Consider the following 27,468-nt stretch of genomic DNA (forward strand, 5'->3'; position numbering starts at 1 on the left):
AGTTCCCGAAAGTCGAGGCAAGGACTCAAACCACCATCTTTTTTCTTTACAAAGAAAAAGCCAGCTGCCATAGGAGAAACATAAGGGCGGATATGCCCCTTACGAAGACTCTCGGCAATATACTCCTTCATGGCCAGCCGCTCAGGACAAGACAGATTAAATTGATGGCACAATTAAAAGATGGATGTGGCGGTAGAACCTCAGCCTCGCTTTCAGAGAACACGTCTTCAAAGACCTTCAGATACTCCGGAATAGCTTCCAGACCGACAGACAACACAGATACACACTTCAAGGACTTAGATAAGGACCATTGAACAATTTCCTCAGTAACCCAGTTAATAACAGGGTTTTGATGCTGTAACCAAGGCATTCCCGACACCAACCCACTATATTTGCCCACTTTGATGCTAATTCTGGTGCCCAGAACCCATTTGGGCTAGGCTGGAGGGACCTGGGTTTGATGCAGGGCATCGCTATTTGTGTATTTTAAGTGTCAGATCAGTGGCCCAAAGCCATTTAACCCCTTAAAAACAGCAGGTCCCTATTCAAATCTGTTAAAATTGGCTGTTTGCCCAGTTTGATGACAGTTCTGATGCCCAGAACTAATTAGGGCCAGGCTGAAGAGACCTGGTTTTATTGTGGGGCTCCCTGTTCTATATTTATGCACTCTGGTATCAGTGGCACAAAGGAATTTAACCCCTTAAAAACACCACTTACTTATTCAAATCTGTGAAAATGGGCTGTTTGCCCACTTTGATGCCAGTTCTGGTGCCCAGAACCCATTTGGGCCAGGCTGGAGAGACCTGGGTTTGATGCAGGGCATCACTGTCTGTGTATTTTAAGTGTCAGATCAGTGGCCCAAAGGCATTTAACCCCTTAAAAACATCAGTTACTTATTCAAATCTGCGAAAATTGGCTGTTTGCCCACTTTGATGCCAGTTCTGGTGCCCAGAACCCATTTGGGCCAGGCTGAAGGGACCTGGGTTTGATGCAGGGCATCACTGTCTGTGTATTTTAAGTGTCAGATCAGTGGCCCAAAGGCATTTAACCCCTTAAAAACATCAGTTACTTATTCAAATCTGTGAAAATGGGCTGTTTGCCCCATTTGATGCCAGTTCTGATGCCCAGAACCCATTTGTGCCAGGCTGGAGTGACATGGATTTCATGTGGGGCATCATTAGGTATGTTAATCAGGTGTTAAATCAGTGGCACAAAGGCATTTAACCTCTCAAAAATAGCTGTTACTTATTCAAATCTGTGAAAATGGGCGATTTGACCATTTTGATGCCAGTTCTGATGCCCAGAACCCATTTGTGCCAGGCTGGAGTGACATGTATTTCATGTGGGGCATCAGTAGGTATGTAAATCAGGTGTTAGATCAGTGGCACAAAGCTATTTAACCCCTTAAAAATAGCTGTTACTTATTCAAATCTGTGAAAATGGGCGATTTGCCCCATTTGATGCCAGTTTTGATGCCCAGAACCCATTTGTGCCAGGCTGGAGTGACATGGATTTCATGTGGGGCATCAGTAGGTATGTAAATCAGGTGTTAGATCAGTGGCACAAAGGCATTTAACCCCTTAAAAATAGCTGTTACTTATTCAAATCAGTGAAAATGGGCGATTTGCCCCATTTGATGCCAGTTTTGATGCCCAGAACACATTTGTGCCAGGCTGGAGTGACATGGATTTCATGTGGGGCATCAGTAGGTATGTAAATCAGGTGTTTAATAAGTAGCACAAAGGCATTTAACCCCTTAAAAATAGCTGTTACTTATTCGCATGTGTGAAAATTGGTTCTCTGCCCACTTTGATGCCAGTTTTGATGCCCAGAACCCATTTGTGCCAGGCTGGATTGACAGGAACTTGATGTGTGGCATCACAAGGTATGCAAGTCAGGTGTCAGATCAGTGGCACAAAGCCATTTAACACCTTTAATACCATACCTCAGTGCCCACTTTGATGCCCATTTTTGTGCCAGCCTTCTAATATTTTTATCTGTTTTTAAGTGTATTCACAAGAGGGCACATGACCGCATAATATTATATACTTACAATGGTTTATTTTTATTGAAAAACCTGAAAAAAAACAGAAAATAAAAAATAGCCGAATAAGAAACTGAACGAATAAGAAACCAACTTCAGCATCGTCCCTCTGGTGAAATTTCTGGGCATGGATACACTCCCCTTCTCGGCATGTAGTCACTCCCCGCTGCTTTAATCACCCCCCTTTGCAGAAATGAAGACGCCCTGAAATTTCTGAGCATAGTAACGCCCCCCTCACTTTGTCACGCCCCCTCCCTCACTATTGTGGTTTTAACCAGGCCCCCAGGTGCCATAATCACGCCCGTCCCTGAAATTTTCAGGCATGTTGCCGCCCAGAGCCCCGCCCAGAGCTCCTCTTCTCTCCACCCTGCATCTTCAGCTGTTGCTTGGCCGTGATTGGTCAGTTTGCGGCACGTGACTCCGTAGCCTCGCCCATCCCTACTATCTACGACATGCCGACAATTTTCAGAACACCGGCTTGTGTTAGCACCGCCTCCTATATAGCCAGCCAGTGTTAGCCCCGCCTCCTGCATAGTCGGCCAGTGTTAGCCCCGCCTCCTATATTGCCAGCCAGTGTTAGCCCCGCCCACTGCGCGCCTCGTTATACAAATTCAAGCACAATCACTAGACTTCCTCTAAGAGAAACTACAACTCCCATCATCCATTCCGACACCATTTCCGCATTCCAGCACGTCTGTTACATCACTTCTGGAAAAAGTGGCGTGACTTTGACAAGTTGAAGTTGTGATTGGCTGTCGCCGCTGTCAGTTTACAGAACTCACTAATCAGAACGGATGACAGTGGGGTGTACCCGGAAGTGGCACAGGAAAGGCGGAAGTTGAGGCCGGAGGAGAAGGAAGAAGAGAAGGGTCTCCCGGCGGGAGTGAGGAGGCGGATACTAGCAGACAGGTGAGTCCGGGGTGGTAGCTGAGGCCTGCTACGTGCACAGGGGGCACCGGGGTGTGGCGGACTGCAGGTCCGGCCAGCTGACGCCATAGGAGTGTGCCCTGGGCAGCGGGATAGGAGTGACCGGCGTTACCGGGGTTGTGGGTGGGAGCCGTCCCATAGACCTTATTATCCGGCGCCGTCCCATAGACCTTATTATCCGGCGCCATAGCTGGTGTGCACTACAAGTCCCAGCCTACACTGCATTCTCTCAGGTGGTGTGTGGTGACTGCAGCAGCAGAAGTGCTATGTTCTGATCTGCAGACGTTCCTTCCATGTGGTCAGTGCACGCTGTACTGGTGACCGTGACTGATAGCCTGCAGAAGAGGCCCCACTAGTGCTGATCCCACGGCTGCGGGGGGCAGGACTCTCCCAGGACAGACTCCATTTTCATGCTCTTTTGGGCTGGGCAGTTTTTCTTCTATTGACATTCTGCCAGCACCATAGGAGCATGACCATCCTTCAGCTCTTCCCAGTTTTCATTGCACCTACCCCTGTCTTGCCTGCCTCTCTGTTAGACCTGTGTGCAGCAGAAGTCCCCGCCACCATCTCCTACTATCCATCTTGGCATCTGGGATGCTAGAGACTGATTGCATAACGCAGCCAGCGAGACTCATGGTGGCCGGGAAGTTGGAGTGACTTTTTACGGTGGTAAGATGACGTTATGGGGAATAAAATGACTTGTGATTTGCAGACTTTCTAACTTGGCTCACTATGAAATGCGATCACGCTGCCTGGCGGTGCAGGGGCCGTGTACAGGACCGTATCATGCAGAAATTGGACACTTTGCTTTGTTAATTGTAGGGTGAGAGGATATGGCATGCCACATGGATTCTCCTCACCGGTGATCTGTCCCCCCCCCCCCCCCCCCCACTGCATGAAGCATAATGTTGTGAGTTAGCTTTGCCAATCTTTTCCTTATATTTCCTGCAGGACTTTCCTCTGTCAGCAATCCCATGACTACAGAGATATTGTCTGTGAGAGTCACATACCATGAGTGTATACACAGCAGCACAGGTTTAGTGCCTTTTATACCTGATCATTCTGGAAGATGCAGGTTTTCCCTGAAAAGAGACTCTGTACCCGGTTATATCGGGTTCTCTAATAACTGGGGCCATGTGATGGGCGCTTTGAGTTCTGCGTTTTCTTGTTTTGTTTTTTTAAAACTACCATTGGAAGTCCTGCTGCGGGAGCTTCCATAGATCGGCTGTAACCTGCAGGACACTATCGGCCTGTTCGTATTTAGGATTCAGACGCTAACATTTTCCCTCTACTACTTAGAAATGTTATTCCAGAAAAAACGTCTTTGCCATGCGAAAAATAATCTGCAAGATTAATTTCATGTTCATTATACATAACTATTCTGCATAATAAGCCTGTGGGTTAGACCCATCAAATAGGGGTCCACAGGAGTAAGCAGACTGTTGGCCTCTGATTTCTGCTATTAGCAAATCATTGATGTGTAACCATAGCCCAATGGTCTTCAGAGCTTGGGGTGCACTCCAGCTAATTGAATCTCCCAATAACTTAACCAATAATACCTTGAAAGCAAGAATACAAGGTGTAGAGTCTCTTCTCTCCTGCATCCTCATAGTGCTGAGATTTGTAGTACATCTCACCAGGCCTGAACTAATTTACCTTGGCCTCATATTAAAGACCCTTGGATAAACCTGACCTTTCTCCTGTTTGTAGTCCTGGGCTCGGTATTGTAGGTGATTTCTGGTTTCCAGAGTAAGATTGTTGATATTTTACCTGCTTCCTTGTTGCTGTAATGCTATACCGGCCTGCTGTCAGGAGAACCTTTGAACATTGTTGCATGTGTTAGTTGTTGGCCAAGTCCTTCCTATCTGGTGACGTAAGACTTTACTAAGAAGGAGACTTTAATGGATGACTCAGAACCTGGTGGCAAGCCTAACCTCCAGATTTAGACTACTAACCCCATACAGACTGATGACTGAACAGAATGACAGCTACACATTTCCTTTTGCTGATTACTTGTGAAATCAAAATGAGTGGGTCTTTTTTTTTTTCTTCAGAAACCTGATTATCAGCTTTGTTGTAAGGCCTGAAGTACAGAGCTCTCTGGTGGTAGGACGTGGTGGGGGGTGTCCTTTACTCAGGAGTCTAAGTCCACTGTAGTGGGATATGACACCGGTCTGTCATGGTTACTGGGATAAAGTAGATGAGCGTGACTCCAGATGTGCAGGGAAGGTCCAGGATGCTGTAGTTGGATGTGACGGCAGCTGTTCTGGGGTCCTGGACCAGTGTCTTGGAACGTGACTGCCGCCATGCTGGACTGCCGTGGTGGGAAGGGATGGCGGAAGTGCTGGGGGGTCCTGGACTCCTGTGGTGGGGTGTGACACCAGCTGTTCTGGGGAGTCCTCAACTCTGTGGTGGGACCTAATGCCAGCACCCCTGTGGAGGGTTGTGACTCCGGCTGTGGAGGGGGAGTTGGTGTCCTAGTCTGCTGTAGTGGTATGTGATACCAGCTACACTTTAATGCCTACCAGGAATGCATATCTTTCTGCTCTTCTGTTGTTTTCTAAGAAATCAAGCCTGCAGACGGTTATGTCTTCTGGAAAGTGTGCTAGGTCCCTGCCTAGTCATTAGGTTCAAGAACTTCATGTTGGCCTTTCCATTATAAAGAAGGTCTCAAAGGCCTTGGCAATCCTATCCTAAAATCTCCAACATATAGCAGACATAATCGGGGGTTTCTGCATTGGCTAATAAAGGGAGGGATGCCAGTGAAGAAACCACCTGTGATGTCCATATGATTCAATAATGGAGAATTTGATACAGCACTCGGGGTTTTTTTAATGCTTTTGTAGTAACTTTTCTTCAGTATAATACACCGCCAGAGTACAGTGTTATCAGAAATTTAAGCGTTGTTTTGGTCACTTATCACTCCCCTAGAGACTATTGTTCCGCGGCTACAAGTTTCCCCAGAATAGCAGTGATTATAGGATGTTGCTTGAATTATTGTACATCTCCGGAGGAGGACTCCTGTGATGTGCCCCAGTAGATCATAGAGATGTGCTGTAGTCCTCTCTTGGCGCACGGGAGGCATGTGTTTTAATAAGGGTAGCAGTTGTTTCGATGACTTCCCCCTTCATTTCTCTGTATCATCATTTGATATTCCGTTTTGTAGACTTATGTAATGAGATTTTTTTTGCCAAGTGGATGAGCTTCAGGGCGTAGTTCCCTATCTATTAAGGCAAAAGTGTTTTCCACGTGTGACAGATAGCACCACCTTTGTGCTGTGCAGCCAAGTACCATGCTGAAGATTTGCTTTCAGTGTGTATGACTGCACCCTTTGGCCAATTTATCAATATAATTTAGCAAATTAAGGGCGAATCCATAGATTTAATTGCAGAACCTTCTGTGACTGAAAACTCATTCCTTCCAGTTGTCTGAGCGAGGTATTTTCAGCACTCAAATGCTTGGATTTCCACAGACCCCATTCAGATCACTTGGACAGATGAAAAATGTAACGCCAGTTTCACTCTAGCATATAAGGGTAAGCGGCCCCTCTCACTTCCACAATGGGCGGTGAGTGGGACATCTTTGCTACAGATTCCGTCCCGCTTACCTTAGTAATACGGACACAATTCTGGGCTATGGTGGGTTTAATGACCTGAATGGACACTTTTCATGGATCCTGGTCAGGCTGGGACCTTCAGCCTTAATATTTGTGCATAAATGTTCCTGAATTACTCTTTAGAATTGAGTCCTCAGTGGTTGATACCTTTTAATGGCTAACTGAAAAAGAAGTGGTTTTAGTTCCATAAAGATGCGGTACATTCTGGTATCCTCCATTTTGATACAGGAAAGAAATATATCTTGGTACCGTGTTAGCCAGTAGATAGAAAAATATTTAGAATTGAGAGTCCTCAGTGGTTGATACCTTTTAATGGCTAACTGAAAAATTTTCAGTTAGCCATTAAAAGGTATGTGAGGACTCTCAATTCTAAATATTTTTCTATCTACTGGCTAACACGGTACCAAGATATATTTCTTTCCTGAATTACTCTTGTGTGAAACTGTCCGTATTAAGTCATTAGACTAGGCCGTCCATATAAGATTGGTGGGTGTCTGACCCCTGCACACCCAGCGGTCAGCTCTATGAAGGGACTTGCTTACCAGTTGGGGAGCCAAGTAAACAGGAGTTAGTTGCTGTCCCAGGCACAAACAGTACAAAATGTCCTGGTGAAGGTGATATCCCCTGCAGCTGAATCTCCTGGGGAAAGGCCACCAGTATCATGGAAAACCCCTCTTAATTATAGGCTTAGGTAGTACAATGTCTATTATATTTTTTTTATTTTAGCCAAAGTGACTTGAGTAATTTCGCTTAACTTCACTTCCTTATGGGTAGAGGAAGTAGTGACTGCTTACTGTCCACAGTCCCAGGAAGAAAACTGCTCACAATCTGGGCTCCAACAGTGAAGCTATGTTCATCTGTGACTTAGCAAATAGATCAATGGCTGCACTTTTTACTGTACTAAAGCAAGGAAATATGCAATACATGAAATGTGAATAGCATAATGGCTTGTGAAATCTATGAAAAAAAACACATGAGATGCTTAGCTCAAGATTTGGCCAAAAATTGTGAGCCCATCCACCAAACGTCAAGGTAATCTCAGATCGGATGGGTACCTGACCTGTCTGCCTAGTGTGAACACTTACCTCTGGCTAATAACATGGTAAAGCCTGCATTTATAGGAAGGTCAGAACCAACTGTGTTTGGATGTAATTAAAATCACAGCATGGTGAAGGGCGGGGCATTCAAGTCAGAAAAATTAGTACATAGTAAATATAGGAAAACTGACTGAACAGCAATCTAGTCTGAACTGGTGCATAACCAAAAAGGACTTACAGAGCAAATAGATCAATGGCTGCACTCAATGACTTAGTGACGGAGCTACAGTCCCAAGACGTGCTTTGTGTACTTGTCTTCCACCTGACCCGGACCTTCTGTCTTTATTGTCTTGAGCTCTGGACTTTGTCAACATTGTTGTAGTTTGGGGTAAAGTGTTTCCTCGGTCGTGTGACACTGACCTATCTATGGGACATGTTCATTTTGATGTAAGGTTCACTACACATAAAGCCAGCCTTTAAAGTTAGGGGTGCACTAGCAATGAGGGGATTATTCGTGACGCAGACCCCCTAAGCGACGAAAAGGGGGGCAGATATGTGACCATCCAAGCATTTTTCCTATGTTAGTGCAGGTGTCATTGCACTTTTTACGTCGGGCATCCCAATTGCACAGCTTGGAGATGAGCATTTGACAAGCGCCATTTTGAACCAAAGCGCTGCTGCTCGTGCATATTTGATATTGGTATTTCTTCATGCCCAGTGCCGGCTCCAGCATCGGGTGAACCCAAACAAGTTCCAGGAGCCCCTGCACCTGAGGGACCACTCTACAAGTTGTGACCACTGTAGGTTATGTGCGGCAGATGTGCACTGCATGGGTGTTGCAGGCTCCGTAGTGGAGCAAGCTCCAATTGCAGCAGTAATTTATTTGATGCCGCTGTCAATCATGATTGTGACATTTAAGAGGATGGAAATGGGGTGGAGGGGGAAGTATCCATCAGACCTGCTCGGTATGATTGCAAGGTGCCAATGGCATTGCCATAGTAGTCGGGGAGCCTACTCTAGGCCCGTGTCTGTACGCCTATGAAGCCCTGCATGTTGTAACTGTATTGTACAATACAATCAAGTGACCAGGTTCAATTTCCAAAGGGAAACAAAATATATAATCTGGAACCCAGGACCCCAGCACTGCAAGGCTGCAGTGCTAACCACTGAGCCACCGTGCTGCCCATATCATTGTGAACTAATAAAATATATATCCCTTGTGCTAAAAATGGGGGCAAGATTTTTTATTTTTTTACTTGCAATTTGCCACCTCACCCCCCCCCCAAAAAAAAATATTCATCAGAAAGTCGTATGGACCCCAAAACCACATTGATAAAACTTCAGCTGGTACTGCAAGAGCGTTACAGCTTTTGAAAGGTAAAGAGGAAGAAGCAAATGCAAAGAGAGCCTGCGGGAACTCTTATCGCCCAGGCACCACAACAAACCTTGAGCCGGCTCGCTTTATGCCTATAGGCTTTTTGCAGCGTCTGACGTATAGATGGATTAAAATGGCATTTTTAAAACTCAGGCTGTATGTCACACAGTATCAGTTCTGTCCTTCTGCACAAGACGGTTTGGGGTGGGCCGCTTACAGGCTGTAGATAGGATCCACATAATGTCTGGCTGAGAGACATTTCAAGTAGAGACTCTGGGAAGATGTTAAATGTAATATGGCTGAATAAGAGTCTGACACTGATAATTGAGATCTGTAACCGATGTTGGCAGTGGGTGGTAAAAGTTGGCTTCCTTTCACTACACTTGGACTAGTAAGCTCTGTGGTACCTGCACCTTCTCTGGATAGTGTCCACCTTTTACTTGTGCCAACACTTACGGTTGTCCACCTGATGGTTTGGTATGGCATATAGAAGACACAGGGTGAGGCACGGTGTGGTCATGGTGGAACTATACTTCTCCATTAACAGGATTTTGTTTTATCAAATCAGAGTAGTCAATTTAGTAAAGTAATGGTTAACAGGACACAGGGAAAAACAATAAAAAGTCAAAACTGAGTAGTGTTACAAAAAAAGTAGTAATATAGCAACTAGTGGCTATAATGTGTTAGTAATGTCATCCTGGATGTCTCTCCTGCTGTCCATATGGAATGTGTAGGCTGCAGCTGATCAGTGGCTGCTGATAGTCTGCAGTGCTCACGTCCTAAACGAGACAGGGGAACACAGCGCTTAGTATGGAGGCCCAGCAGGTAACTATGCCTCCCCACCCCTAAACTGGACACATTGAAAGTTTAGTTTGGCACCAGTGTTAAGCGAGTGTGCTCGTTACTCGAATTTTCTGAGCATGCTCGGGTGTTCTCCAAGTGTTTTGGGCGTGCTCTGAGATTTTGTGTCCCCGCAGTTGCATGATTTGTGGCTGCTACCTCTCCCTGAGGAAGCCGCAACTTTTGCGGCGATACGCGTGGGTTTCTTTTTCCACATCTCCTTCCCTCCTCTTTTCCATCGGTACACACATGACCCTAGCCTGATCTCAACATTTGGATCCCACATGGTGTATGTATTTGATTCTTTTTTTGACATGCAGGACCTTTATCATACTTTGTGGTCTTTTCATTTAGCATGGCTGCATTGGGTAAAGGCCGTTTAGGCATTGATCTTTATTTGCCTGTGGAGTCCATTGTTTTCCATTGATACCTATAGGGCTATATGGTACTGTGATACTAGCAGGTCTACACTTATGTGCTCATATTGTGTTTTAATCTGTGAACCATGTACATATAACTAATTGTTTCTGTATACTAAGCACATTGTATATGGTTATACCACAGGCCATTATATTGTATTGTATGACCATGTTGGAGTAGTTGGGGATGTGGGTTGTCACTCTTTTCCTACATTATCATATTAGGATATGACTTGTGTACAAGACTTGTGCTGTTGCTGCACTTTTAATGTTTTTATCCGTTTTTCTGTGTGATGTATCTTTTTGTGTTGCATTATTTTTTTGTAAAAGCTTACTAATAAAAGATTTTGTATTTTTTACATATGGTTGTGGTCCCTTCCGTGTGGACTTGATCTTTTTCTGTGGGTTAAGTTGCTAGACAACCTGAACACATACAGGGATTGCCTGTTTGTTAGGGAATCCTCAGATGTATTCAGGCTGTCTAGCAGTCGCAAATCATGCAGCTGCGGGGACACAAAGATAATCTACAAGCACGCCCAAGATACTCCGAGATCACCCGAGCATACTCAGACAAATCGAGTAACGAGCATACTCGCTCATACTATTTGGCACCTTGATCAGTGTGATGCATGTTGGGATGGTAAAATTTAGGTCATGTTTTTTGCATTTGTCTTTGTTTATGCTGTTGTGTGGCATTTCTAAATAATTTGGTAGGCAAATTTGGATCACTTTCTAGGTTGAAATTAATTAGCTTTTTTTTCCACCAATGCTGAACACAAATATGGAAAAACAGTAAACTGTGCTATAAACTTTCTATTAAAATCAATAAAAAGCTTATTTCTAGACTATTTTAACCCCTTAAAGAAGCACTCACATGAAGTGTGTGTATGTATGTGTGTAAGGCTATATGCACACGTTCAGGATTTTTCACGTTTTTCGGCTGTTTTCCGCAGAAAAAATGCTAAAAAAAACCCGCATACATAAGCATCCTATAATTTTTAATGCATTCCGCAATTTTTGTGCATATGCTGCTTTTTTTCTGCGAAAAAAACTTAGCAGGTTCATTAATTTTGTGGATTTTACGCATTTTTGCCGCTATATTATTGCATTGGGAAGCTCCGGGACAAAAATGCGAAAAATCCACCAAAAAAGGCAAAAAAAACCACATGCGGATTTGCTGCGGAAAAAGTCCGGATTTGCTCAGGAAAATTCTGCACACTTTCCTGAACGTGGGTGCATAGCATAATTTGGTATTCAGAGCGGTCTAAGCATAGCCCTCTGCAATGCTTGGTTGTGGCACTTGGAGATGGGTCCTGGGCGGATAGACGGTCATCAGGTGGATGAGTCCATGGCACAAGGACAATGGTTCGATTGTGGCCTTGACAATAGCCCATTGTTAGCTTGATAATCCACAACAAGTCGGCTGGGGGAAAGTGAAGGACATTCTCCCGCGACAGAAAATGCTTTAGATCACGTTCAGAATTTGGTGAATAATTGACGACAAACAAAATCGGAGTGGAACAATCCGAGGAACAGTATAATAGAAACACGTCACCACTTCTGTATTTATCACCCACTCCTGGTTTTGGCTTACAAATATCGAGGTAAAATACTAAATGTGTGAACGTGGCCTTAGTGTGTAAGCACATGGAGGTGTTTGGCTTTCTTTTAACACAACTGATTTTGGAGCGGATCCTGCTCCTAAAGCCACATAAAATTGCTGCAAATAATATTTCACTACCCTGATTTGACTGATGGGAAACTCGCCTAGCTATCCATACAGCTTCTTTAAACTAACTAAACTTGCCATTTCTTTTATTCAAACTCATTGTGGAACCTGTATGAAATCTTAAATTGAAGTCTGCAAAACCAAAAATAAAAATATGTAGGAAAATGCATAAAAAAACCTCATCTGAACTGAAAACAATATTGGTTTTCTTCTCATAAACATTTCCTAAAGGTCTTTGTAGAGCAAAAGGTCTTTGTGTGTTTGACAGCAAAAGCAACGATGCCAGCGATGTTTTACAATGGTAACCAGGGTAAATATCGGGTTACTAAGCGCAGGGCCGCGCTGCTGCTCAGAGCTTCCTGCACTGAATGTGTCAGTGCCGGCCGGAAAGCAAAGCACAGCAGTGACATCACCGCTGTGCCCTGCTACTACCGGTGCTTACACAGTGCAGGGAAGCGGACGCCGGGGGACGCGAATGTAAGTATGTAGTGTTTGTTTTTTTACATTTACACTGGTAACCAGGGTAAACATCGGGTTACTAAGCGCGGCCCTGCGCTTAGCAACCCGATGTTTACCCTGGTTACCCGGGGACTTCGGCATCGTTGGTCGCTGGAGAGCTGTCTGTGTGACAGCTCTCCAGCGACCAAACAGCGACGCTGCAGCGATCGGCATCGTTGTCGATATCGCTGCAGCGTCGCTTAGTGTGAAGGTACCTTAACATTGCAAAAGGCTAAAATTTGCTTTGACATTCTGAGCATGAGAAGAAGCCAATGCTGTGTAGCTTGGCAGGGCTTGTGTGGCCATCATCCATCCTTTAGGTCGGATGTTCATAAGTGTCAGGTCAGTAGGGGTCTTACACTCAGGACTCGTACAAATCAGGTGATCGACCGTCGTTAGGTGCTGACGCCAAACTACTTTCAAGTGAATAGGAGCTGAGCTGCAGTATCTGATAGTGGCCACTACAGTTTACATAGCCGTGCCTTTCTGGCTCTTTACACTGCAAACAGCTGATTAGTGGGAGCTCTAGGTACCGGACCTCTGCTGATATGACTTTGACCTTTCCCAATGATGGTAATAAATATAGAAGTCCTGGACAATACCTCTAATGTGACGGCATTGTCAAGGTTCCACCAGTCAACCACAAAACACCCTGGTTTTTCATGGATACAATGCCCCTAAATTGCTCTGTGTTGTGCAGCCTTAGTGTCATCCTAAAATGTGTCTGCAGCTGAACCTTAATGCGACCGCTATAGAATTACATATTCTCTGGTAATTATTCTGTATTGGAGAAATGAAAGTAAAACCCAAGCGCTGCACTTCCATTTTCACACTGATTTTTGGTGAACACGATGAGCTCATCTAAGGTGATGTACCAGACAGCTGACTATTATTGTCCCATAGGACATTGGCGCATTTTTCGGGATTGTAGGAATGACCTTCCTTTGTTGATGATCTCCGCATAGAAAAGTTGTCGGCTCTGATCACGTCCATCCCATGGTTCCAGTTTCTCACATCCTCAGTTCTGTGACCTACAATGCTATAAAAGCATTCTTGTTCGGTGAAATGAGGAATGCACCATTTCTGTGCCAGGCTTCCTTCACGTCTCTGCTTTTGGCAGCTTTTCTGATGTTAGCAGGATCGTTTCATCAGCTTCTATGTCATGTTTGCGGTTTCCAGCAGCGCAGTTGCCGGATTTTGGCAACCATAAAATCCCAGTTTTATTCACCACTGTGAAGCGCTGAAAACAAAATGTGTGTGTGTGTGTGTGTGTGTGTGTGTGTGTGTGTGTGTGTGTGTGTGTGTGTGTGTGTATGTAATGTGTGTATATGTGTATAATCATCGTGATTACTCGCTAATCCCGCCCCCTGCACAGTAGCTCCACCCTCCCACCTCATCACCACACAGAATCCCACCTCCCACCCCATTACCACAGTCCCGCCCCAACCACATTACCACACATACCACACGAGGCTGCGTCCCCACACATTATTGCCACACGAGGCTGCGTCCCCACACATTATTGCCACACGAGGCTGCGTCCCCACACATTATTGCCACACGAGGCTGCGTCCCCACACATTATTGCCACACGAGGCTGCGTCCCCACACATTATTGCCACACGAGGCTGCGTCCCCACACATTATTGCCACACGAGGCTGCGTCCCCACACATTATTGCCACACGCAGCACTTCCTTTCTATGTAATTCAACCACTTCAGTCAAGGTAAACGTACATTTAATTGCATAATCACCAGCAGCGTTAATTAGATAGCAATGAGCATGCCGAGCGTTAGCTGGCTGGAAACAGCTAGTATTTAATAATTATGTAAAATGCATTAAAACATAGTGACCATTACTACTTCCTTTTACAAAAACCATCGCTGTGCTTACAGCCCATTACGCCCTGGCTCAGGACCCCATCTCTAATCCAGGACTAACAACTGCACTGTGTGTTAGGCAATCAAATACCTGACTACTCTCCTCAACCAGCTGCTTGCTATGGGCTAGAGAAACTAGGCCCCAGCAATAATCCAATCGCCATGGTCCTTCATCTATGTGAAGATGTCCTCACCTTACATTGGGCTATAATTTATTATTCAGGTGGCCCCTTTCCCCCATGTGGCACAGGCTTCTTTTACTGTCCCTCTGAGTTGGGCAGCAGAAATCACGAGCTTCAGAATATACAGTACAGACCAAAAGTTTGGACACACCTTCTCATTTAAAGATTTTTCTGTATTTTCATGACTATGAAAATTGTACTCTCACTGAAGGCATCAACACTATGAATTGACACATGTGGAATTATATACTTAATTTCAGTTGTTTCACACTTTATTGTTATGTCTTATAGTCTAGGTTCTTCAAAGTAGCCACCTTTTGCTTTGACTGCTTTGCACACTCTTGGCATTCTCTTGATGAGCTTCAAGAAGAAGTCACCGGGAATGGTCTTCCAACAATCTTGAAGGAGTTCCCAGAGATGCTTAGCACTTGTTGGCCCTTTTGCCTTCACTCTGCGGTCCAGCTCACCCCAAACCATCTCGATTGGGTTCAGGTCTGGTGACTGTGGAGGCCAGGTTATCTGGCGTAGCACCCAATCACTCTCCTTCTTGGTCAAATAGCCCTTACACAGCCTGGAGTTGTGTTTGGGGTCATTGTCCTGTTGAAAAAATAAATGATGGTCCAACTAAAGGTAAACCGGATGGAATAGCATCTGAATGTGAATGTACAATTTTCATAGTCATGAACATAAAGAAAAATCTTTAAATGATAAGGTGTGTCCAAACTTTTGGTCTGTACTGTACATATACAAGACAAAAAGGAGAATGTGTATTAGTACACAGATTAGCTTTGTGGAGTGAGCAGGACTCACGGAGAAGAAGGTAATAATGGATGTCACACAAATGTATGCTGGGTTCACAACACCCTATGGTATCTTACGGTCACCACTCCCGACCTAAGGGTATGAGCACACATATTTTTCCGATGGATCTGTGCTGTTACCCGCCTGAAAAAGCCTTTAATAAATGTTTCAAATAATTTGCATTGCAGTGCAAATGTTCAGACAATCTGCTGTTCATAGGTTCAGGCTTCTGATTTCTTTTAACCATTTCAGGTATACAAAGATGTCAACTTGTTAAGTCATGAGCAGACCATTCTTCTTTGGTTTGGAACTGCTTGGCTTTATACATACAAGTATAAAAGGAAAAAAGTTGCTAATACATATGGCAGAAGAGGAGTAAAAAGAAAAAGCTTTAGGAAAAACCACCAGCGTTTTCTCAAAGCATCTTTTGCTTGCAAAACATCTTAACTCCTTAGTATTAATTTTTATTTTTATATAGCACTAACATATTCCGCAGCGCTTTACAGTTTGCACACATTATCATCGCTGGCCCCAATGGGGCTCACAATCTAGAATCCCTAATCAGTATGTTTTTGGAATGTGGGAGGAAACCGGAGGAAACCCACGCAAACATGGAGAGAACATACAAACTCCTTGCAGATGTTATCCTTGGTGGGATTTGAACCCAGGACTCCAGCGCTGGAAGGCTGCAGTGCTTTATGGAGACAATTTGCAGCTTAATGAACAGGCCAATTTTTACAATTCTGACCACTGTCACTTTGAGGTTAAAGCTTTAACGGATCCCACTGATTATGAGATTTTTTTTGTGACTTGTTGTACTCCGTGTTAGTGGTAAAATTTCTTCTGTATTACTTTTGTTTTTTTAAAAAATGGAAATATGGCAAAAAAATTTAAAATTTAGCAATTTTCAAACTTTGAATTTTTATGCCCTTAAATCAGAGATATGTCACACAAAATAGTTACCGTATATACTCGAGTATAAGCCGAGACCCCTAATTTTGCCACAAAAAACTGGGAAAACTGACTCGAGTATAAGCCTAGGGTGGAAAATGCAGCGGCCACCACTAAATGTCAAAAATAAAAATAGATACCAATAAAAGTAAAATTGAGATATCAGTAGGTTGTGTTTTTGAATATCCATGTTGAACCAGGAGCCCCATATAATGTCCAATACAGTTCATGATGGCCCCATAAGATGCTCCATAATAAAATATGCCCCATAAAATGCTGCACAAATGCTGATTATGGCCCCATAAGATGCTCCATACAGACATTTGCCCCATATAATGCTGCACAAATGCTGATTATGGCCCCATAAGATGCTCCATACAGACATTTGCCCCATATGCTGGACAGGTGAATATCGCGCAATGCCCCCGTTATACTACCCTGCTCCTGGCGCGGTCCCTGCACATTCTTGGTTCTCTGGGCGCGGCAGCTTCTTCCTGTGTTGAGCGGTCACAAGGTACCGCTCATTACAGTAATGAATATGCGGCTCGACCCCTATGGGAGTGGAGTCGGGTCCATATTCATTACTGTAATGAGCGCTACGATGTGACCGCTCAACACAGGAAGAAGCTGCTGGCGCCCGGAGAACCAGGGATGTGCAGGGACTGGGACAGGCGAGTATGATTAGACAGCTGCCGACCCCTGGGAATGACTCCAAGAGGGGCAATTTCAGCCTAAAAAAATGGGCTGAAGTTCTCGGCTTATACTCGAGTATATGCGATAAATAACATTTCCCACATGTCTACTTGTCATTAGCACAATTTTTGAAACAATTTTTTTTTTGTTAGGAAGTTATAAGGGTTAAAAGCTGACCAGCGATTTCTCGTTTTTACATCAAAATTTACAAAACCATTTTTTCAGGGACCATCTCACATTTACACCGGCGTCACACTAGCGAGTTTTACGGACGTATGAGAGGTGCAGAAAATACGGATTGCATACGGTACAATGATTCTCTATGGCCCAGCTCCTATCTGCCGTATTTTACTGATCCGTATTATACGGTCTTGTACGGCCGTAGAAAATCGCAGCATGCTGCGTTTGTCACCGTATTGCGAAAAAAAAATCACCAATGAAAGTCTATGGGGGCGAGAAAAATACGGATTACACACGGACCAGCAGTGTGACTTGCGAGAAATACGCACCGGTGTTCTCTAGAAAAGCCGGTAATTCAGTGCAGTGTACAGTAAAATCACACTGACAGAATAGAATAGGTAGAATAAATGTCTACACATAGAATAGATATATATATGTCAGTGAGTATATATATATATTTTTTTTTTTCATAAAAGCCGGTAATTCAATTGCTGGCTCTTTCTTTCTCCTTCACAAACCCGACAGGATATGAGACATGGTTTACATACAGTAAACCATCTCATCCCTTTTTTTTTTTTGCATGTTCCACACTACTGTTAGTAGTGTGTATGTGCAAAATTTGGGCGCTGTAGCTGCTAAAATAAAGGGTTAAATAGCGGAAAAAATTGGCGTGGGCTCCCGCGCAATTTTCTCCGCCAGAGTGGTAAAGCCAGTGACTGAGGGCAGATATTAAAGGGAAGGTGCCATCAAAATTTTTTTCTTTCCAGCGATTGAAAAAATGTAAAGAATTAATGTTTAAATTTCCTTAAATATTTATCATTTGTTTATAATTTAGTAAAATATGAAAAATAATTTGAAAAGGTTTGGCATTTCCACATTTAAACACTAGGGGGAGCAGCTAATGAAATTTGACAAACTTATTGTACAACTAGCTCACATTACTGCACTGCAGTAATTATGGGCGGAGTCTGCTGACGTGTGTGTCACTCCTCCTCCTCTTCTGGGTGTTTGGATAAGGGATAAGAGAGGATGATATACAGGAACCCAGTGAGCAGCCATTTTATTGGCGAATGCAGAGTTATACTGACAAGTAGACAGTCACCGAGGATGGCAGGCAGAAAGGATTCTGGGAGATATGTGGTGGAGGGAGCAGAGTGACAGCAGCACAGAGTATTTCAGGAGAGCAGTGTGCTGGTGTATGGAGGCACCATGTTCAGTGTTCGGAGCAGCCAGGGATTTACATAGAGCGCTGTCTTTTATACACATGGATGGACCGTCTCCTCTGAAATCCAGGAAACATTTCTGTGGATTGATAGCCTGTTCTGATCCAGACTTTGCATGCAAAGACCCCATTCCCCTCCTCAGCTCCTGTCTTCTCTATCCTGTCCTGGCGATGTGTGAAAGCGAGGCGACAGGCGAAGTACGGGGTGACGCTGGGAAGGAAATGTAGCCATATAGTAACGATAAAAATGAGACCGCTCTCTTCAGCTGCCTCACCAGCCTTCCCCTGACTGCACCTAACTGAAGGTCATGCGGCCCCCTCTATTACCCCAGACCCGCATGCAGGTGCTCAGCCAGAACCACCATAGAATGGGTCCACTTATGAAGATAATACTGCCATAGTGTTCTCACATAATACCGCCATATATATCAAACATAATACTGTCCTATAGTTCTCACATAATACCATCATATAGATTGCAAATAACGTCGCCATAGTGTTCTCGCATAAAACCATTATATAGAGCACGCATAATACCGCCATATAGAGCACACATAATACCGCCATATAGAGCACACATAATACCGCCATATAGACCACACATACTGTCCTATAGTTCTCACATAATACCATCATATAGATCGCAAATAACAACGCCATAGTGTTCTCGCATAAAACCAATATATAGAGCACGCATAATACCGCCATATAGAGCACACCTAATACCGCCATATAGAGCACACCTAATACCGCCATATAGAGCACACCTAATACCGCCATATAGAGCACACCTAATACCGCCATATAGAGCACACCTAATACCGCCAGTGTTCTCACATAATACCGCCGTATAGATCACACATAACGGGGGAAAGGAGTGCATAGGAGAGGATTAGATACACAGCTCAGCAGTCAGTATCACACAGGGGAGGATTAGATACACATCTCAGCACAGTATCACACACAGTAGGATTAGATACATGGCTCAGCAGACAGCATCACACATGAGATGATTAGATACACGGTCAGCACAGTGACACACAGGCTAGGATTAGATACACGGCTCAGCAGACTGTATCACACAGGAGAAGAGTAGATACACAGCTCAGCAAAGTATCACACGAGAGGATTAGATACACAGCTTGGCAAAGTATCACACAGAGGATTAGATACAGTCAGCACAGTAACACACAGGATAGTATTAGATGCATGGCTCAGCAGACAGTATCACAGGAGAGGAGTAGATACACAGCTTAGTATCACACAGGATAGGATTAGATGCATGGCTCAGCAGACAGTATCACACAGGAGAGGATTAGATACAGTCAGCACAGTAACACACATGGGAGGAGATAACTGCTCAGTCAGCATCACAAAGGATAGGATTAGATTACCTCTCCCCCTCCCCACTGATACTTACTTCACGGCTCCCTGCTGAGTCCTTTCTCCCTCCAGTCCTTGGTCTCCTCCTCCTCCTCCTCCTCCTATAACTGCAGGGCTCCTGCGATTATCCTGGGAAGCTGGAGCTCACAGATGCACTGTGAGCTCCAGGAAGATGGTGCTGATCTCCTGCCTCTGCTGTGGTGTGGACGGCTCGGGGCGTGGCCACATCACAGCAGGGAGCAGCTTATAATGCTAGGTATGCGGTCGGGCGCCGACCGCAGATCTCTATGCCCAGGGCTGCCTTATTTGCAGAGTGTAAGTGTCGTGCAACTACACTTACACTCCTGCAAAGCAAAATGGCGGCGCCCAGTGGCTGAAAAAAAAAATTTGTAATAAAAAAAAAAAGTTAGTTAAAAAATTAATTGTTTATATAAACAATCATTTTTAATACAAAAAATAAAATGCAGCACCTTTCCTTTAATAGCCTAGAGAGGGTCCATGGTTATTGGGGCGCCCCCCCCCCCCCCCGGCTACAAACATCTGCCCCCAGCCACCCCAGAAAAGGCACATCTGGAAGATGCGCCTATTCTGGCACTTGGCCTCTCTCTTCCCACTCCCGTGTAGTGGTGGGATATGGGGTAATGAAGGGTTAATGTCACCTTGCTATTGTAAGGTGACATTAAGCCAGGTTAATAATGGAGAGACGTCAATTATCAGACCTATCCATTATTAATCCAATAGTACGAAATGGTTAATAAAACACACACATTATTTAAAAGTATTTTAATGAAATAAAGACACAGGGTGTTTTAATATTTTATTATACTCGTAATCCACCTGAAGACCCTCGTCCTGTAAAAAAGGTGAAATAAAAAATCAACAATATCCCATACCTTCGGTCGTTCCATCAGTCCTACGATGTAAATCCATCTGAAGGGGTTAAATCATTTTACACCCAGGAGCTCTGCTAAAGCAGTCGCTCCTGTCTGTAAAACCCCGGGGAATGAATGGAGTGCAGGGGAATGTCCTGTAGTTACTTTGAGTCGCGGTGATGCGCCCCCTGCTGGATGTCCTCATGTGAACTCGAGCGTGGGAAATTTTCCCAGGCTTGAGTTCAGGGGCCGCTCTCACCTGAAGGTGGTACGGATAGCCAAAAAACGGATCCGCACTACCTCTCCTGAGCATTCACCACGCCATTCAGCCTCTGGTAGCTCCACTTCTCGCTCACCCTCTCCAGGGGCTCGAAGCGATCACGACTCTTGAGTATGAGTGAGGTGTCCCTTGACCCGGATTCTCCGGAGTTTCGATCAACTGTTGACTCCCTCATTGAGGCTGTCAATCATGCGCTAAAGGTTGAAGACGACCCTAATTCAGCTCCGGATCACGCAGTTTCCTTTACGAGAACCAAGCAATCCCATAAGGTGTTCGCCTGCCATCCAGACTTCCTAGAGAGAGTTCGGTGGCACAGGGAGTGACCGGATAAACGCTTTACGGGTAAAAAGGCCCTGGAATCAAAGTATCCCTTTTCCGCAGATCTGGTCAAAGATTGGACGGAACCACCACTGGTAGATCCTCCGGTATCGCGTTTGGCTACCAAAACGCTTTTGTCAGTACCTGATGGCTTCAATTAAAAATCCCACAGAACACCAGTTAGATTCTCTGGCGCGCTCAGTGTATGAAGCCTCAGGTTCCTCCCTATCTCCTTCCTTTGCTGCGGCATGGGTTGCCAAAGCAATGGTTTTCTTGGCAGATGCCGTTGCAAAATCCATTCAGGACCAGGCTCTTCCTTCCGAGGCGGCGGATCTCTCCAAACAAATTGCTATGGCTGGAGATTGTGATGTATGCGTCATTAGACGCAGCGGACTGTGCGGCAACTGCGGCTTCAAACGCCATCACCATCAGGAGAGCTATTTGGCTTAGAGAGTGGCGTGCGGATTCCTCCTCAAAAAAGTCTCTGATTTCCCTTCCCTTACAGAGCGGACGTCTGTTTGGAGAAAAATTGGACCAGCTTATTTCCGATGCTACAGGAGGGAAAAGCAAGTTCCTCCCTCAACACAGGCCTAAAGCTGCCTTTCAGCGCCAACAACTTTTTCGTTTTCGCCCCTTTCGCAGTAGCCCTTTCTGGTCCAACTCCACAGCATCGTCCAGATCAGAACGATCTACACGCACAGACAGACTCTCGGCCTTCTTACAGGCCGAATCAGTCCTGGCGAGGTAAACCTAGACAACCCAGAACCAGAGCCTCCAGGCCTTCCAGATTTCTTTCACAATGACTCGGGGGGGGGGGGGGGGGGGGTGTATTCCAGTCGACACCACCAAAGTAGGTGGCGGACGCCTGCTTCTTTTTCAACACGTCTGGCTTTCCGTCATCCACGACGAATGGGCCAGAGACCTGGTGTCTTCTGGTTACAAAATAGAATTCTCCACCTCCCCTCCAGCATGGTTTTTTCCCTCTCGTCTCCGAAGTTCGGGAGCTCAGTCTCGCGCTCTTCACTGCGCCATCGAATCCCTCCACCAAAACGGGGTCGTGGTTCCGGAACACGAGAGATTCAGAGGTTTTTACTCAAAACTCTTCGTCGTGCCAAAAAAGGCCGGGACGGTGCACCCCATTTTGGACCTGAAGCTCCTAAACAAGTACGTAAAAGTACGGCACTTCAGGATGGAATCCCTCTGGTCGGTCATCTCAATGGAGAGAGGGGAGTTCCTAGCATTAATAGACATCAAAGATGCTTATCTTCATATCCCAATCTTCCCACCACATCAAAGGTTCCTCTGTTTCACCATCCTAGAGGACCACTTTCAATTCACGGCCTTACCCTTCGGTCTTGCCACTGCGCCCAGGGTATTCACAGAGGTCATGGCGGCTGTAATAGCCATTCTACACTCCCGGGAAGTGGTCGTGTTGCCATACTTAGACGACCTTCTGATCAAACCTTGGATTCCCTTTCGCGCCTGGGCTGGTTAATCAACTTGGACAAGTCCTCCCCCGTTCCAGCCCGACGGATCTCTTTCCTAGGCATGATCCTGGACACGTCCAAGGGGCTGGTTTTACTTCCTCGGTCCAAGGCCCATGTGCTTCAGCAGGGAGCCCGGAGGCTCTGTCGCCCTTGTCCGCAGTCCATTCGGTTTGCCATGAAGATCCTGGGGAAGATGGTGGCCGCAATGGAAGCGGTTCCCTTCGCTCAACTGTATCTCTGTCCCTTACAACAGGCCCTGCTAGACAATTGGAACAGGAGTCTCTTAACTCTCGACCGGCCATGTCCTCTGCCCCCGCGGATCAGGCAAGCGCTCAAATGGTGGTCTTTGGAATCATCTCTCAACCAGGGGAGGTCTTTTCTCCCGATCCATTGGCTGGTGTTGACTACCGACGACAATCTCCTCGGTTGGGGAGCGGTGTTTCGCCACCACACTGCCCAGGGGCATTGGACGATTCGGGAGTCGAAACTTCACATAAACATCTTGGAGATCCGAGCTATCAGATTTGCCCTGAGACGCTTTTATTTCCTGCTCGCGGGTCACCCAATCCGAATTCAATCGGACAACGTCACAGCGGTGGCGTACATAAACCATCAGGGGGGTACCCGCAGCAGGGCGGCGATGCAGGAAGTCTCCCACATTCTCTGTTGGGCCGACATCAACCACTCCACCATTTCTGCAGTGCACATTCCAGGCGTCGAGAACTGGGCGGCGGACTTTCTTAGCCGTCAGGGTCTCGCCTCGGGGGAGTGGGAACTCCATCCAGAGGTTTTTCAACAAATCTGCCTTCGTTGAGGAACTCCGGACGTGGACCTGATGGCGTCCAGACTTGAACGCCAATGTTCCCAACTTCATAGCACGTTCTCGGGATCCCCGGGCCGTCGGGGTGGATGCAATGATATCCCGATGGCACCAGTACCAATTCCCGTACGTGTTTCCTCCACTTCCTTTGCTGCCGAAAGTAATCCGGAAAATCAAAATGGAGGGGGTTCCGGTGATCCTTATCGTCCCGGATTGGCCACGTCGCGCATGGTATGCGGAGCTCGTTCATCTCGTATCCAACGTCCCCTGGCGGTTACCAGACCGCCCAGATCTGCTCCAAGGACCGATCTACCACCAGAGCTCAGGGGCCCTACGTTTAAAGGCTTGGCTGTTGAAACCTGGATCCTAACTCAAGCAGGTTTCTCCCAGCAGGTCATCGCCACCATGATCAGTGCTCGCAAGGCGTCTTCCACTCGCATCTATCACCGGACCTGGAAAAGCCACCTTCTCATGGTGCAGGCGCCGCGGTCGTCCTCCCCTCGTTCTCTCACTTCCTCCATTCTGGAATTTCTCCAGTCCGGCTTGGATTCCGGCCTGGCGCTCAGTTCCCTCAAGGGTCAGATCTCAGCGTTATCGGTGTTGTTCCAACGTAGGATTGCTGCTATCTTGCAAGTCAGGACCTTTAATCAAGGGGTTTCCCACGTGGTACCCCCCTACAGAATGCCGTTAGAGACCTGGGATCTCAATTTGGTCCGGAGTGTCCTTCAGGAATCTCCGTTTGAACCTCCGCAGGATGTCTCGCTGACCATCCTCTCCTGGAAGGTTGCTTTCCTTGTGGCAGTTACATCTATCAGGCGTGTCTCAGAGTTGGCCGCACTATCCTGCCGGGCGCTTTTCCTTTCCTTCCACCAGGACATAGTAGTCCTTTGACCATCTCCGGCTTTTCTCCCTAAGGTGGTTTCATCCTTCCACCTTAATGAAGATATCATTCTTCCCTCCTTTTGCCCACAGCCGAGACATAGGGTCGAAAAGGCCCTTCACACCTTGGACGTGGTACGGGCCCTCAGGAGGTACATTTCCAGGACTGCTCCCTTCCGCAAATCGGACTCCCTCTTTGTCATCCCGGAGGGTCGCAGAAAGGGTTTGGCCACGATAGCCAGATGGATCCGATCAGCTATCCAAGAATCTTATCGGGTCAGGGGCAGACCTATCCCGGCGGGGATTAGGGCACACTCTACTCGGTCGATGGGTGCTTCCTGGGCCATTCGGCACCAGGCAATCGCGGAGCAGGTTTGCAGGGCCGCAACATGGTCTAGCCTGCATACTTTCACAAAGCACTACAATGTCCACACTCAATCTTCCGCGGACGCGGCCCTTGGCAGACGTATTCTGCAGGCAGCAGTCGTTTATTTATAGTCAGATGGTACGCAGAGTTATTTGGTTGTATTGTTCCCCACCCAGGGACTGCTTTGGGACGTCCCATGGTCCTGTGTCCCCCAATGTGGCGATGGAGAAATAGGGATTTTTGTGTACTCACCGTAAAATCCTTTTCTCCGAGCCACTCATTGGAGGACACAGCACCCACCCTTTTAGCCTTACGGCTCGTTACGCTTGGTTCTTGACTTTCTCTGACATGTTATACTGTTATGTTATATATTGTTATCAATCTCCTGCTTTTGCACTGAACTGGGTCTCTGGAAGCCAGCATGAGGGTGTATACTGCAGGGGAGGAGCTAACTTTTTTTGTCTCAACTTAGTGTCAGCCTCCTAGTGACAGCAGCATAACATCCATGGTCCTGTGTCCCCCAATGAGTGGCTCGGAGAGAAGGATTTTACAGTGAGTACACAAAATTCCCTATTTTCTGGGGTCTCGGCTACCCCCGGCAGCCGAGACCCCCAGAGAAAATCCAGCTCTGGAGGGCGCTATATACTTTTCCCACAGTGCCGTTAATTAACGGCGCTGTGGTTTAAGTACCCTTAACTACCGCAGTTAAAAGGGGTATCGGCAGTCAAGGGGTTAAACACGTGTGCACATACTCTTATTGTTCTAAGCCAAGCTTAGGCTTATATGACTTTATCCAGGCTGGGGACCCACGGTTGGGATGGGTGCTGCGCTGCTATACAGTTGTGTATCTAGCCCAGTGCAGCCTGTGTTTGGGAGATCTACATCATGTCAGGTTCGGATCCTATTGGAGGAAAGTAGAAAATTGTTCTGACTTCAGCTGATAAATGTTTCACTTTATGTATAATGTTTGACCAAAGTTATGACCTTTACGCTGTTGGAACTTGGGGAAGCCTTTTTTTCCACATTATGAACATTGGTTTTCTGAAAGTGAATGCAGGTCCCCAAGGAACCCTTCAGATAAGTGATGTTTCGATCACAACATGGTGAACCTGTTATTGCGAGCATGTTGATGCTGTTTGTTTTAGTTATATTTGTAACTAACATTTTTGCATTACCTTTTTTTTCTTTCTTTTAGGGCCCTACGTGCCTTTACCAAGACTGTCATCCGTCTGAGAGGCACCCTCACCTCCTGTGCCTTGATCGCTGGCTCCTCGCTTCTGTTTTGTGAAAACCCAGGGAAATGGCCGGTCGAGGCGGAAGCGCTCGACCAAATGGGCCGGCTGCCGGCAATAAAATCTGCCAGTTCAAACTGGTTTTATTAGGGGAGTCTGCGGTGGGGAAGTCTAGTCTTGTCCTGCGTTTTGTCAAGGGCCAGTTCCATGAATACCAAGAGAGCACTATCGGAGGTTGGTTAATCTGTAATCCTGATGTGTCTTAACGGTGTATTAATAATTAAGTACAGCAAGTGGACTTTTATCACATTCTACTGCTACTTGTTAATGCTACTAAGTCTGCTTTAAATGCTTTACTTTGTCATAAAGAGGGTCTTGTGACCCTTTTCCCACTTCACATTGCTCCTGCGTTTGCTGTAGAAGTCAATGGAGAGCTGTCCACGCTGCCTGCACAGTTATGTCTTGAAGGGGGCATGTGCATACTCGAATATCAAAATACTCATGAATTCTAAGGAGTGTCCCACAAAAATAAATCCCACGGGAGAGTCCCCATGCCATATAACTCATGAGAATCACAACACAATACTTGGACTGGCAGTCGGCTGTCCTGACCCGAGCGTGACAGCTGCATAGAAATACCTGCTGTCAGGCGTGGGTCTGGAGAGCCACCGGCCAGTCTGAGCATTGCGCTTCGATGCTTGCCAGAGTTATACCGCCGTGTGACTTCCCCTTAATGGTGTCTTACTGCATTGATCAGATATGGTCTTCAGGTAAACCTGATGGCAAATGTTTAAAGGTGTGTTCCAATAGTGAACAATCTCTTTTTAATGGTTTGAGGGTGCTGTATTAATTGAAAAAAAAGTAAAAAAAAAAAATACCACCTGGACTGGCACTGCTCCTCTGCCATGTCTCTTGCAGGTCTTTGGAATAACTGCAGCCAATCTGTGACTGCTGATTGGCTGCAGCCTTCACATTACCGTCCAAGCAGAAGAAACGCTGTATGCTGCAACTGTTTGTGTCCACATGGCACTGTTTATTTACCTGTGCCTTGGGGATATTAATAAGGTGGTGTCCGATGGACAACCCCGTTAGATTCCCTGCAGCACCTTCACAAGGTAAATGAAGCGCTATGCAAATCTGATTGACCTCAATGATCTGGCAGGTATTCAGACAAAGCAGGTCATCCTGCAAACGAGATGCTCTTTGTAGTTACTCTAAGTAGCCAGTCAATTCATGTTCAGATTAAGTATTTATTTCCATTAAAGAGATTGTTCAGTGAAAAAGTTTGCACCCATCCATAAGACGGTTGATAACTTACGTCAATGGGTGTCCAACCACTGAGACTCCCACCAATGGGCAGAACAGGGCACTTCTATTACTGTTATAATGGAGCCCATTGCGCATGCCTGATTGCTACTACATTCATTCCATTTAG

At 45.9% G+C, this 27,468-nt stretch overlaps 1 protein-coding gene across 1 annotated transcript in view; it reads left to right on the forward strand.

Annotated features, from left to right (window-relative positions):
- The first annotated feature begins 2,681 nt into the window (after window positions 1–2,681).
- RAB5C (RAB5C, member RAS oncogene family) overlaps window positions 2,682–27,468 on the forward strand; it is a 39,250-nt gene continuing 14,463 nt past the window's right edge. The window contains exons 1-2 of the mRNA XM_077252138.1: window positions 2,682–2,953; window positions 25,997–26,267. Of these exons, the coding sequence (XP_077108253.1) occupies window positions 26,102–26,267 (166 nt within the window). The 5' untranslated portion in view covers window positions 2,682–2,953; window positions 25,997–26,101. The remainder of the gene's footprint in view (window positions 2,954–25,996; window positions 26,268–27,468) is intronic.

Source organism: Ranitomeya variabilis, chromosome 4 (genome assembly GCF_051348905.1).
Source record: "Ranitomeya variabilis isolate aRanVar5 chromosome 4, aRanVar5.hap1, whole genome shotgun sequence".
Classification (NCBI taxonomy): domain Eukaryota; kingdom Metazoa; phylum Chordata; class Amphibia; order Anura; family Dendrobatidae; genus Ranitomeya; species Ranitomeya variabilis.